The sequence below is a fragment of the Harpia harpyja genome, chromosome 14 (assembly GCF_026419915.1).
Source record: "Harpia harpyja isolate bHarHar1 chromosome 14, bHarHar1 primary haplotype, whole genome shotgun sequence".
NCBI classification, from domain to species: Eukaryota; Metazoa; Chordata; class Aves; order Accipitriformes; family Accipitridae; genus Harpia; species Harpia harpyja.
The window spans coordinates 10,549,390-10,562,941 of NC_068953.1; the positions used below are offsets into that span (position 1 = coordinate 10,549,390).

Here is a 13,552-nt window from a genome sequence, read left to right on the forward strand (position 1 = left end):
AACCTGAGAAGGTCCAGTGAAAATTGTGAGCATCTGTACATGTGATCATCTGGCTGCCAGATGACATTACGGACACAACTGTACTTCTCACACAGCCCCGAATCTGAGGATGCCATTGCTGGATCTCAGTACTAGCCCCGTGCAGAGCTTTACCTCAGCAAGCCCCAGCTGCTGCTCCCTGCAGCAGGAAATGAGCCAGTTGCAGGGAATGGGTGAGGGCCCCAAGCAGTGTTTGACAGAAACCTCTCTTTACACTGCCAGTGGTTATAGGCTTTGCTTGATGCATTTTTAAGGCTTCCCTATGGTAACAGTCCTCTTGTAATCTTCTGGCCTGTATTTGATGGTTATTTAAATTAGAAATACAATTTAACAATCAAACTGAGTTTGGTAAACAAGTGATGTGCAATAATAAAATGAGCAAATAGCATTATCCATGGAGTAACTAGGACCTCCCTTAGAAAGGGGTTACTCAGTACAAAGATTAATGAAGCACAAATTACTAAAAAATTCTAAACCTCTGCGCATTTTGGTCTTCCTACACACAGATACACAGAGGATAACACAGCTTCAGTATCACTGCCTTACCTTGGTTTTTAGTTAAAGTGGTAGTAATCCATCCCTTCCTTCAAGTTCAGCGTGTTCAGGTTTGTTTCAAATGCTCCACCTGTCAAATCCTGTGAGGGAAGAAAAAGAGAATTAGCTCAACCAGACAAACTCCTTTCAGGTTGTAACAGGTTTTGGTAAGTTGGTTCTTTAGACCATAGAAGAAGGTCCCATTTGTGGAACTAAACATAAATTAATGAAGGCTCAGAAACATTTCCATTCAAAGATTAAGTGTATGCTGAAAACTTAGTGTTCAAATTAATATGGGGGGTGGGGTGGGTAGATATTAGACACCTCATTCTCCTGCTGTGTAGAGCACAAGGGCTATACTAAGCTCTGCAGATTTTGTTTTCTAATGCAGGCATTTCCAGAGACTGGACCAAGGGAATGAGTTTGACAAAACAGTGATTTCTGTAGATTTTGAACAATGATTAGCTTGTCTGATGAACAAACCTTTCATGTAAGTAACTGAAATACTTTGCATAGTTAAAGATGTTTCCTTTTGAGCCCTAGTTACGTTATCTGAACAGGAACCTGTTCAGATTGCTCCATGAGCAATCTTGCAGGGCAGTGATGTCATTAAGAAAACATGCCACCTTCAGCATTCCTGAGCATTTCTACTTTGTTCTTCCTGAAGTCCTTAATTGTACTGATCTTCAGGAATGTCACCAAAAAAAAAATAATTAATTAAACCTCACAACACTGCAGGAGGTAAGTAAAGAGATCACTGGTGTTCTTTTGGTTGGCCCAGAGCAGCAATATTGACATTTTAACAATGTACAACAGTACTGCAAGTGTTTAGGACAGGAAGTTACAAATACAGAGTCCAACTGAAGCTGTGGAATTAAAGGAGGTGGAACACTACACTTTGGCTAGAATAATAGGCTTCAAAAAATTTCTCTGGGATCTTTAATGAACCTGACTTCAGAAACTAAGGTTTCTGTCCCACATGGAGGACTGTACATCCAGCTTCCCAGCTCACTGTGGACCCATCAGCTGAACTGCTTATAAACGTGCTTATCGTATTTGGGTGTTGCTTGGAAGCCTTCCATTCAAGAACACTGCCATCTCCGTCAACAGGGAGTCTAATAACAAAACAAGCTGACCTGTCTTCTCCAAACCTCTGCGTTGTTTCTGCTGCCTGAATTTATATAGGAAACACTGTGTGCATACATTTCAAACTTCTTGCCCAAATGAGCATGCTGTGCCTGAAGATCACAGATTAGCTCTCCTTTCTTCTATACAATTCTCATCTACCTGCCACATTCTTCTATTTTCACTAGCAATGCCAAAAAATACAAAGATGACATAATCTGATCCAGAACTTCAACAAAAAACACCACCACCAGTCATAAAATTCATAATTGAACTCTGATGTTTACTAACCATAAAAAAAGCATAGCTAATGAATAATTTGGAGAAGGGCAGGAAAGGGCCCATGGCACTCGGCTTTTTAAGCAAGGGCTCCACTTAAGGTAACCAATTTCTTACCTGAGCAATAAGGCCCTGATTGTGAAAGATGTTTAGTACTTTTTTGTTGTTGTTTTTTTTATTTACTTCCTGAAGTCAAGAAAATACTTGATGGTATTTAGTACTTTGAAGGACTGGGTCCTAGTTTTGCAATTCAGTTAAGATCCCAGACTGTCACTGGTCCATCTGCAAAACTTAACACACCAACAGGGAATTCTACTCAGAAGTGTAGGCCTTGATTACAACCTTTAGCCTCCACTAATGATTTCATAAACCCAAGATTTCGCAAGTTAGGACATAGGGTATGGAACAGTTGTGTTTAGCTTGCTGAAAAATCAACCTGCTCAAAAGAAGGGTTAAAAAAAAAATATATATATAAAAGAGCCCAGATGCTAAATTAAGCAGGAGAGTTAAGTCTTTCATTCGCAGAGCACAAGACTGAAGTGACAGAACAAGGCAGAGTTTTACAGTAACTGGTCTAACAGTAAATCTACTGAAAACTTTATACAATCAAACTAGTGTAATTACTGAGACAGAAAAATAAAAATCCCTTTCATTTCAAGCACTTGGAATCCATGCCAAAACAGGGCATAATACATGATTTCTAAGCATTTTGCTTTTACCTCAAAGTGAGAGAAAACACACAGTGCAGACCCTTAGGTGAAGTGGTACTGCAGGCTGCTACACAATTTCGACAAGCTAAAGCCAGAATTTTACTCTCTCCAGCAAAAACTTACACATGTACACACACACAGAGAGCAGAATTTCAGCTACAGCCGTTTGTGAAGACATTTTAAAATGCAAACTGAGCAAAGATCACATAGGATGACTGCTTTTTCAAGTATGATTTTATATGGTAACAAAGTAATGCCAATGCTAGCAAGGGAGGAACTGCCTGAAAAAAATAAGCAAACACTGCTCCAACTATATGTCCAGCAGAGTAGTTTCTTGCAAACAGCTCACTTACTTACTTAATAAACATACCTAATCTTCAAAATCACCCTCTTAGAGCTGTATATAAACATGCAGGTTTTGCCTGTATCAAAACTAAAAATAATCCCCTACCAAGAACAGCAACATGAAAGACAATAAGGCCTCAGGACACTTTGTTCTTCAGAAGGATGGTGATGAACTTACTTATGTTGGTAAATAATAAAGCTAAATTTAGAAGTCTGGGATGTTCAGGAATTTTTTAATGACTTTTGTTTAAGAAATTAGCCAAGAGAATCTGCAGCTACTTCTGCCTTACCTAAACGTCCAACAGTTCCGTGCAACATGGAGCTAGGTCGTAGTTGTTGCATTGACAGCTGTCTACACAAGAAATGTCCATGCGTTCACTAGGGTTTTTGTATGTTTGCTTGCTGCGTGACCTGAAACACAGGGCTGGGTAAAGCTACTTCCCCTAAATAGTTTGAAAATACAGGTCATTTGTAACCTCTTCAGCACAGGAGTTTTGTCTTTCCCCTTACAATATGCACAAGGAGAGCACTGGTTTTGCAGAGGAATTTTATGTCTCAAATATAGTACTCCACATCAGCCCGGGACTTTAACTTGTAACAGCAACATTATTTGCACTTTGATTTGATAAATCTGGGTGAATAGCATCAGAGAGGCAGTGATAGCTATTGCAAAAAAGACAACATTTTCCATTTGATGCAGTCTTAATATTTTACGTACTTGTCCGCTATCCTACTTTTCCTATGCTCCCACTTTCAAAAAGCATGTTGGAAGAAGAAATGCAGAAAAGGTGATTAAAGAAAAGCAAGTGGGATGTTTTGTTTTTAGCTGTTCTTCAGATGTGGGCTGCACAGAAAGCAAGGCAAACTCAACCCATAAATACAGCAAAGACTAACCCTCAGCATTATACCTGGCCTGCAAAATATCAATGCAGATGAATGAAAAAGTTCAATACTTTGCTCTTCTCAACCCATTTAGAAACCATTTCCTTTAGTGGTCAGGTCTAGAAGCTTGAAAGCTGCTGCAGACAGGATACCTGAATTATTTTAAACCACAGACATTTATCAACTTGTTTTGTTTTGGTAGAAGACTATTCTCCATGACAAAACTACTACTGAAAACAGTGCCCGTTTCAATCCACCCACAACCTTGCAAGTAGTAAGAGTGGGATTTCACGGATTTTGACAGCCTCCACAAAGACTCCTAACAGGAATGAAATACAGCAAGTATGACAACGGCTGAAAGAGGTTACTAAAAACTATTCCTTAAGATCAGCTGCGAAACTGAATGGTAGGAAAAAGGAGGGTCCAGCAGACTTGGTTCTGGAGTGGGACTTGGAGCACTGCTGTTTGCTTCCTGAGACCCTCTGGTTCCTTTTCTCTCTCCACTGGGTTTATATTTCCTACACTTTGCTACAGATACATTTATGGGTTTTATTTCTTTCTTATGTAGTCTGTGGTTTCTCAGGTGATAACAGGGTATTAGGCACTGCTAACAGAAAAATCTGGTTTCAGTTCTTTATTATAAATTTGTTTTTCCAACACCCTGATTATCTGTCTTCATAATATTAAAATGTCTTCATAATATTAAAATATGGTATAACAACATAGGTGTACTGTGAGGTTCATAGTATTAACAAGTATTTTTAAAATCTGTAGAAAGGTAAGCTCCATTAGGGACTTTCACTATGTTGTTATGCAAGTTCATTATCAGCATTGTTCTTGTCTGTTTGGCCACTATTTTGTTTTCCCAGTGCATAACGCTGCTGGAACTCCACATGGATTGATGTTTATTCACCTCTGCACTAGGGTGTTTTTGCCATCAGCTCTTATAACACCAACATTCACAGTAGCTGTGTAATTCAGTCATGAAGTGAGAGGGGTAAGGGGTAACTTGCCTGCAGTTTCTAGAGATTTGGCTCCATACAAAAGGCTGTTGACTTTTTTTAACTTCTCCTAAAAAGTGACCTGCTTCAAAGACAGATTTTAGAAGCAACTTTACAAACTCTGAAACTGTTTCAAGCAGGTCAAACTGTATTTCCAAAGAAAATACTGCATGTTACTTAAATGATACTATGGCCTATAGTGTTCTGTGGTCAGCAAGTAGAAAATGCTCAGTGGCCAGGAGTGGAAAAATACACTGAAATCACAGCTGAAGCCATGGACCAGAGTTTTCAGGCAAGATGTTGTATAATAGTCTCATTGTAAGGGCTTCACAAATTAAATGTGCTTTATAACAGGTTCCACAGATGTTTTGTCTAGGGACTTCCACCCACCATTATATGTAGTATGAAAAATTAAATTAGTTGTAATATTACTAGCTTATCCAAGAGTTTATCAACCAACAGTACATGATAATGCCCTAAGGTACTTTCAGTCTGGCTTTACAACTCATAGTTACGATCTCAGAGTTGATCGTAAAGTCGGGAGTGCTAAGTTAAAAGCAGGCTGTACCAGATGAGATGAGATTCAGCTAATCAATCTTTGAACAGATCTAGTGCAGCATTAGATTGTCGGTGTTTATATGTAGCTACAGGTTTTAGTTACTGTTAGAGACTTTTTTACTAGCATTTGCAAATAGAATGTATTTTCTGTTTTGCATTAAAACTTCTGTGTTAACCCATACACTGTGCTTTGCTATTTTAAATGTAGCAGCAAAATAACTGCTGGTTATCATCTTCTAGTTATGTTATTAGGTCAGTTAAACCATTTGAAATAAGAAAGTTACCAGAGTTGGGCACAGAAGCAGCTATGGAATTAGCACTGCCAAAGAAAACGGCTTTTAAGGTCTGATTTAAAAAACAAAGCCTTTGCCATACATAGGGCAGCAAAATATTAGGAATAAATGAGGCCAGGTGGCTGACTGTATGTGTTCATTTGTGTTATAATGTTGGGCAAGAAAGTAAAACAGATCCAAGCTCCTTTACAGAAGCTGCACCTTTGATTATTCTTAATACTACTTTACTTAATACTGCTTTTTTAAATCCCTGAAATACTCTGCACAGTCAATTTGATAAAAAAGGCCATTCAATTGCATAGTAAAAGCTTCTGGGAAAAGCTATTTACCGTGAATAGAAATTCATTTTTCATAAGGAGCAAATACTGATTTTGCACTTAGAGCTAAGGCTAAAGGTGGTACTCACCAGCTTCACACAGATAATGAAAGGTGGAGTTGCATCTCTGAAGTGACATATAGGAATTTTTGGTTTTGGTCTCTCCTGCAGGAAAAAGCAGTAGACTTTAGTAGAGAGGCACAGAGTGTTACTTTTGTTAGCTTAGTTTTAGGAGCTACTAAATACTAAGAGGGGAAAAAATTATTTTGAGGCCTCAAGCTAAATAGTCCAGCTGGTCACATCTTCCACTCATTATTTTGCCAGTCATTTCAAGTACCCCTTATTTTCTTACCCTAATCTTTCAATACAATTGTGTTTCTCTGAACAAAGTTACACACTACACCAGATGCAAATTAAGAGCTTTCTGCTTTTGAAAGGAGAAGGTCTCACTCCTCTCCTTCACTGCTTCTTCCTTACCTCCAAGCTCTACTTCTACCCCTTTCCCGAACAACTCCCTCTTTCATCTGATTGCAAGGTATGCTGCTTTAATAGCCTAGCCGATAAAAAATATGTTCTTTCTTTTTTTGGCAGTTTAATTTTCTGCCACTTTAGTAAGCTGCATCAGCTTACTGTGCCAGCAGAGAAGCATTAGAGCAGGCACAATAGCGGATACAAAGGAGAATCTTTCCCTCTCAGTGGGAGCTGTTAAATGGCTTATGCCCAACTGGGACTTCACCATGGATCCAAGCTGCAGAATTTTCTGAGGATTCACAACAGGTTGCAGTACAATCTTCTTTACGACTGCTCTGAGAGGATGGGTATGTCTTAGGAAGACAAATGCACAGGATCTGTAACAATTCTGCTGACAGTATTACTGCACTGGTAGTTAGTGAGTCCTCAGTATTCCAGGTCAAAATCCTGAACTCCAATTGTTTTCATGCAGCTGAAAGCACTCATTAGCTACCCAGTATAGAATTTGATTTTACAGTTACTCTAGTCTAATCACAAGCTATATCTGAGGAGGTGCCCCTCCTCTCCCTCTACCCCTCCCTCAGTCCTACTCTCATCAGATATAAGGATCATGCAACCTCAGGGTAATTTGATTCACAAGATAACTTGCTGAAAAAATTATTTTGAGGGTTTCTTTTCTGCCAGATCAACTAACTGAATCAAGTCATCCTTTAGCCGCAAGATTGCTAGACCCATTATAAACAAAGCGGTGGGAGTGTGTGGCTGAGGCCAGTGAGCGAAGTCAGACCACCCCTGCAGTTAGAGTGGCTAAGCGGGAATGTCAAATTGCACTCTCGGAAGACCGTGCTCACAGGATTGGATCCAATGCCCAGTGAAACTAAGAACTGTCTTTTCAGCAACGGTTGTAGGGACTGAATCTGGATGAAGCTTTACTCCAGGTCTTGAGCTAATTGCTATCATTAAATTAATACTGCAACAAGACAACATTTTTTTTCTATATGGTTTGTTTATTGCCATCTAAATATTGGTCTTCCTTGTCTAGGAAAGAAAATGTTGCTGCCTACAATTTTAGGCTCCCAGGGATCCTATTAAAGCTTTATTCAGATACAGTGTAACTATAATATACAGATAGGTTACAATTAATCACAGAAGCTTACTTTATTTTAATAGAGATTTCACTTTTATCCATCATGAGCCAAATTCTACTCCCACTTAAAAGAAAAAAACTGTCAGTGAAGGCTATGTTTTACTCCATCATTGGAATCCTTTCAGAGTGTATATATTTCTGTCTTTCTAAACTGACTTCAGTGAGTGTGAGGTGCATAGTTCTGGCTCCATAGTTCACACTCCAGTATCAATCCCCAGCTATCTAGTCTTCTGTCACGGCCTCCTTAGCAAAATGAGTTGCCATACAATATTTAAAATCAGTGATGTATTCTTTCATCACATTCCCCAGAACACTTCCAGATCACAGTAAAGAATGCAAGTGTATTTATAACTAACCTCAGATTCTTCGTAAGTGTAGAATCCTTTTGTTATTTTCTTTTCATCAACATCACAAAATGCAGCTACCTGGCAAAACAGAAGCAGAGCATTTCGATACTGTTCTTTGTTACCAGCACGTATTTCACAGGCAGTGTATCCATGTAAGTAATGCTACAGGTATGTGAATGAACACAGCAATAGGGCAATGCACCCTGGTCCTCCTGTGGAGCTTAAAAATTAAATCCTTTCCAGGTGTATCTTAAGGAGATGGGCAAAGTTTGCAGTTGTCTATGAGCACGTTATGTTTTTATGAACATGAGAACAGGTGATCTAAGCTACTGACTGGGTAAGAGAAAACCTCTAAGAGATCAACTTCATCCCGAGCGATATGCTAAGTAAACTAAAAACAGAGACTAGCCTCCTCATTTTGGCACTTCCACTAAATACCTAAGCTTATATAATACAAATCTTCCTCTTTCTGCCCACCCCAAGCATATCATCTACCACCAGATACCTCAGCACAGCTGTGCTGCACTACTGCTTCAGATGCTCTGGTAATACTAGCCTCAATTCTTGGTCATAACGCACCAAGTTTGGGAATTCCTATGGTTTTGGACTTTGTGTTTTTCAACTGACAAGTTCAGCAGATTTGGTGTTTAAACACATATAATTACTGCTTCATTTTGGTTATTCTTACTGTAGTTACGGAAGCATTATTTGCAGCCCTAGCTGCCAAGCATTTCAGATGGTTTTTTATTTGCATTCCTTATAAATATGCAGGCAGAATAAATGCCTGCAATCCAAAATACACAGTGGCCTCATTTTTGAGCCACTAGGTTACCAGTAACATTTTGGAAGACTTTTTAAAATAAACATAGCTGTGTTTTCCTCTGACTTCCATTGGATCTATTCATATTATCTACACAGAACTCTTACACTGAAGCAGAACAGTTAAGATAGTTAAGGTCTTGCAGAAATCAATTATTCTGGTGAAAGCTGGATAGCGTTTTTCCTATCTTTTTAATTGTTGCATTAAAAATTGATTAACAACACTTACTGCTGAGAAAATCTGAAAAGCCAAACAGCTGTTTATTAATTTATTAAGTTAGAGAAGGCTGCAAAAGGCTGGCTTGCTTTCTGTGTCTACAAATCTCTCTCACACATTTTCCTCCTGTGATTAAGATAGTTTTCTTTTACCTGAAGTGACCTCATTCTATCTGTGCAGAGGAAAACACCTACACAAGAGCATAGGTGTCATAATGCTCAACTTTTGCATTCTTTATTGCTACTTCACTCCCGACACAGAGTGCCACCTTTACAGCCCAAGGGCAAAACTGCAGAGGAACAGAACTGTTACGTGTGTTTTCAGGCAATGGCCAGATAGAGCTGCATTCTCTTGCAACATAAAAGGTGTTTCTACATCAAAAATACTTTGGAGATATTTCCACTATCCAATTGAACAGTTTTCTATCCAAATCCTTAAATACCGTGATACCAGTTCTTCCATTAAACTTGAACGGAGAGAGAATACAAACAAAAATATCAAGGGACTACAAATATGGCTAAACACCACCACCATACAAAGTCAATGTGGAAAATACAACAAATAATCTGGAGAGGGTAGGCAGGGATAGTCCTTGGAATGACTTAGAGGTAGATGTTCATACCTGGAAAATAGGTTAGTTGAAAACAGGCAGCAAAAGAAATAAAGAACAGAACATTTAAGGAAGCATTAAATTCTCACTTTGGGGCTGCATGACTAAAGGAATCACATTACAGGCCAGCAGATCCAGACTTTTGCTTTGGATGATCTGATGGAGGGATCGCCCGAAGGACACTTCCCCGTTTCAGGCGTTATAATGGAAATAGAAAGGAGGGAATTCAGGGCAGTACTAGAAGTTACTAGACATTGTACAAGGTGCAGACATTGTACAAGGTACTGGGTTAGACAGTAGCAAACACAAGCAACTCCTTCAAGCACAAAGATGAAGAACCAGGATCTTTCTTAGCTTTCTTTTTTCTCTTAAACACAAGTTAATACACTTTACATCCCTGACCCCATTTCCATGACCACTGTAATGCTTTACTGTAGTTGAAAAATCAGGTGGTGTGGACTGAGCACAGTAAACTACATCCCAAGATTTCCTCTACCCATCTTATTTATATGTGTGCGTACATATACATACACACACACGTGTATATAAATATGTATACATATGAAGGGAAGCAAATAGAAGCCACTGTGGAAAGAGAGGTTACTTAGCTGTATACTTTTCATTCTGTGTTAACCACTTTTAAAAGTCTCCAAAATTCTGCAAATCTCAGTTCCACCACTAATGTTTTACTTTCCTAGAAGCTGTGATCATTATAAACAAAATTTAGCAGGATACGTCTTCACTGTCAACCCAACAGAGGGAATAAATACACTCCAATACATTGATTGACATATCTTCCAGTAATTGAAGCTAGTTTTTTAGCTGCTTATACTCCTATGGATTTTAAAAACCAAAACAAAACCCCAGAACTTTTGACATAAGGTAAAGTGAAATTCTATCTACGCTTTAATGTCCATAACTAAGAATTCAGCTGTAAGATCTGTGCTGGCAAGTATCACACTATTCACCTTTAGCATGTTATAATACAGACAACAGAAACCTCTGACTGCTGCATAGATTTCTTCTTAACATTGAGTGGTGTTAGAGAACCAAAGATAGTTCTTGTATCACTAGACTACCAATAATCATAATACTTCCTCTCATCCTGTGCCATAACTCATACTACCATATGTAGAAAATTTGGCAAACTGCCTTTGCCATACTAACCACCCAGCCCCCAGACAATCTCGCATACAAAACTCCCAGTAACAGCAGCTGTGTGGGGAAAAAAAAAACAAACCAAAAACAAAACAAAAAACCCCACCCAACCTGACAGGTAAGTCTGTGACAAATTTCCCTTGGAAGATGGAAATGACTCTAAGCTTTTTTTGAGTTACCACTAAGGTATCTCCATGTCTAATTTTCAATGGATTCAGCCAGCTTAAATCTGGTACTTACAGTATTATAAAACAGGTCAGACTTGGAATGGGCAATTTTTCTGCCAGACTGTACACCATGTGGGTGGCCAAAATGCAAGTCAACTATTTTTCTGACACACACTATTTATTTTCCAATTAAAGAAAATCTATGTCTGGAGTCTAAATACAGGACTTACGCATAGTTGTTTATCCTGTAAGGAGAACTCAAGGCATCAGGGTTATATAAGCTGTTTACTTTATACTATTAGGATAAACTCAGAGTTACCTATTTATTTTCCTGCATTAATGGGCTTCTTTCTTGTATTTTTTATGAAAACCATCTATCCATACATGAACTATTGTCTCCCAGGGAGGAACCTATGAATCAAAAGTATAAAGCAATCTCAAGTTGGGTTTTTTTCCCCTCCTTCTAGCAAAATGGCTCTTTTGCAATGCCTCTGACAATATGACACCATTGAAGCTTATAGAGTCCTCAGATCACGCTTCAGTTTTAACAAAATATATAAATGATTACATATTTTTATTTTGGACATCACTTGTATGAAAATCTGCACAATTCCAAAACAAAGAAAAAAAGACTATTTCTCTGAGCTAAAAATTGGAAGAGACAGCTAGATATCTGTTATATACAAGCTACATAATTACTATTTTTATAGTAATATAAATGATTTTTATAAATATGGATTGCAACATACATTAACAACAGTGTAAGGGAAAAAGGAGAAGTAGTTTCCTCCCTCATAAGAGAAAGTTTATATGGCTCAAAAGATAAGATATTTACTCAAAAAAACCCTCTGCTGGGGAAGACACGTTTGAGGAATATAAAAGCTATTCTCTGGCTGGTTCTTTTTAATAACACAGCAGCTGTGTGAAGGGACACACAGGCTGGGACTATCAGACCTCCCTGTGGTAAAAGGAGATTAATGGGTAGTAGATTAATCCTACTCCAAATGTTCAATCTAAGAAGTCAGTAAGAGTGGGCTTGGGGTGCAGCTGTAATTACCTAGCTGTTTGAGCTGTGCTACTATTACACAAGAATTAATAGTTTCTTTCATACTTAACTTGTTTACTGCCTTGTTGGCTACTGCAGAGGATGTTGCCTTACACTTCCCATTCCACCCAGATTTCCTAATGGAAAAACTGAAAGATTTCACCAGCCTAAGGTCCTTTTATGGTGAATGATCTTCATAGGATTTTATTCCCTCATCTTATTTTCACCTGTGGTCTGCTTTAGGCCTGTAATGTTAATTTACAGAAAGCAACAAAATGTAATCACAGCAAATTCTCAAGATCTGTTCTAGCTTCAAGGATACAAGAGGCAAGTTTTACAAGGGAGAGTGAATAACTTAGTAGAGCATGACAGAAAAAATGGACAACCTTTTTGATAACTGGTCACTTGCCTCCTCTCCCTCCTCATTACATCAATTGGTCTCATAAAATTTATCTTTAAAGAAGACAACCTGCAAACTCTCTACAAAATCCTGTATGACCAGATCTTCCCTATTGCATTCCCTCCACATCTCATGCAATCCTTCATCCATTTTAAACTTCTAGTGACCCTGTTGATTCTTCTCTTTATAATTCTTTCATTCAAACTTACATAAAGCCTCGGAAGTATGTTAATATACATCTCTGCAAAAGTTAAATTCATTTTGGCCATTCAAGTCAAAACAAAGTGACTGAAAGCATTATAATGCAAGTTTAAATAGATACAGTTAATGACAAACACAACAAGAGCCATGCGGAGGCATAAACATCTCCCAATACGCCACAAGTGGAACCATGAAACTAGCAAGCAACTCTGTCACAATCTGAGTCATTTTCAGTATCAGGATGCTGCTTTTATTTCACCTCTTTAGCACTACAGCTGTGACAGAAGCTGTGGGTATCATTAAATTCCAAGCATGCATTTCATGACTGTATTTAAAGACACTATTCCATTAAAGATAGCAGCATCTTCCCTCTTTCAACATATACATAACAAGGTTGCTCAAGACAATTTTAATTCCAGAATCCAACATGTAAAATAGGCTTCTAAACACTGTACCTACAAGATTTCCCCGATTACATACAACATACAACTGCCTTTATATGTAACAGTGTGGGAACTAGCTGCAAGCGTCTCATTTCTCTAGAACAGATAACAACATTAGTTATGCAGTAACTTTTTGAGTGTGCATGCCTCTGTACTGACAAAACGGATGTTGCAAAAAGCATATCTTCCCAAATGGAAGCAGCAGGGAAATTTCCCTGCCATATTTCAGCATGAAGTATTCACTATAGTCCAAATTGAAGCCTCTATTTTACCCCATGTCATTTTAGGATGCTTTATACCTGCATTTAACTGAAGCTTTCAAATTCCATTTCTCTCTTTTTGTTCTGTTGGCTCTCTTTTAACTCGCTTTCATGTTGTCATTCTATCTTTCGCTCCACAGTCAAGGTAGGTGTAATATTCTTCCCTTTATTTATGTTTCTTTGCT

The 13,552-nt window shown here is 38.3% G+C and overlaps 1 protein-coding gene across 6 annotated transcripts in view; it reads right to left on the reverse strand.

The window, feature by feature from the left end:
* Positions 1 to 13,552, reverse strand: part of B3GNTL1 (UDP-GlcNAc:betaGal beta-1,3-N-acetylglucosaminyltransferase like 1) — a 132,799-nt gene that overhangs the window by 1,500 nt on the left and 117,747 nt on the right. For all 6 annotated transcript variants that reach the window (XM_052809095.1, XM_052809093.1, XM_052809096.1 and 3 more), the window contains 3 exons: positions 8,057 to 8,125; positions 6,173 to 6,247; positions 586 to 674 (listed from right to left, as the gene is read on the reverse strand). In XM_052809095.1, coding sequence (XP_052665055.1) covers positions 594 to 674; positions 6,173 to 6,247; positions 8,057 to 8,125 — 225 coding nt within the window. In that variant the 3' untranslated portion in view covers positions 586 to 593. The remainder of the gene's footprint in view (positions 1 to 585; positions 675 to 6,172; positions 6,248 to 8,056; positions 8,126 to 13,552) is intronic.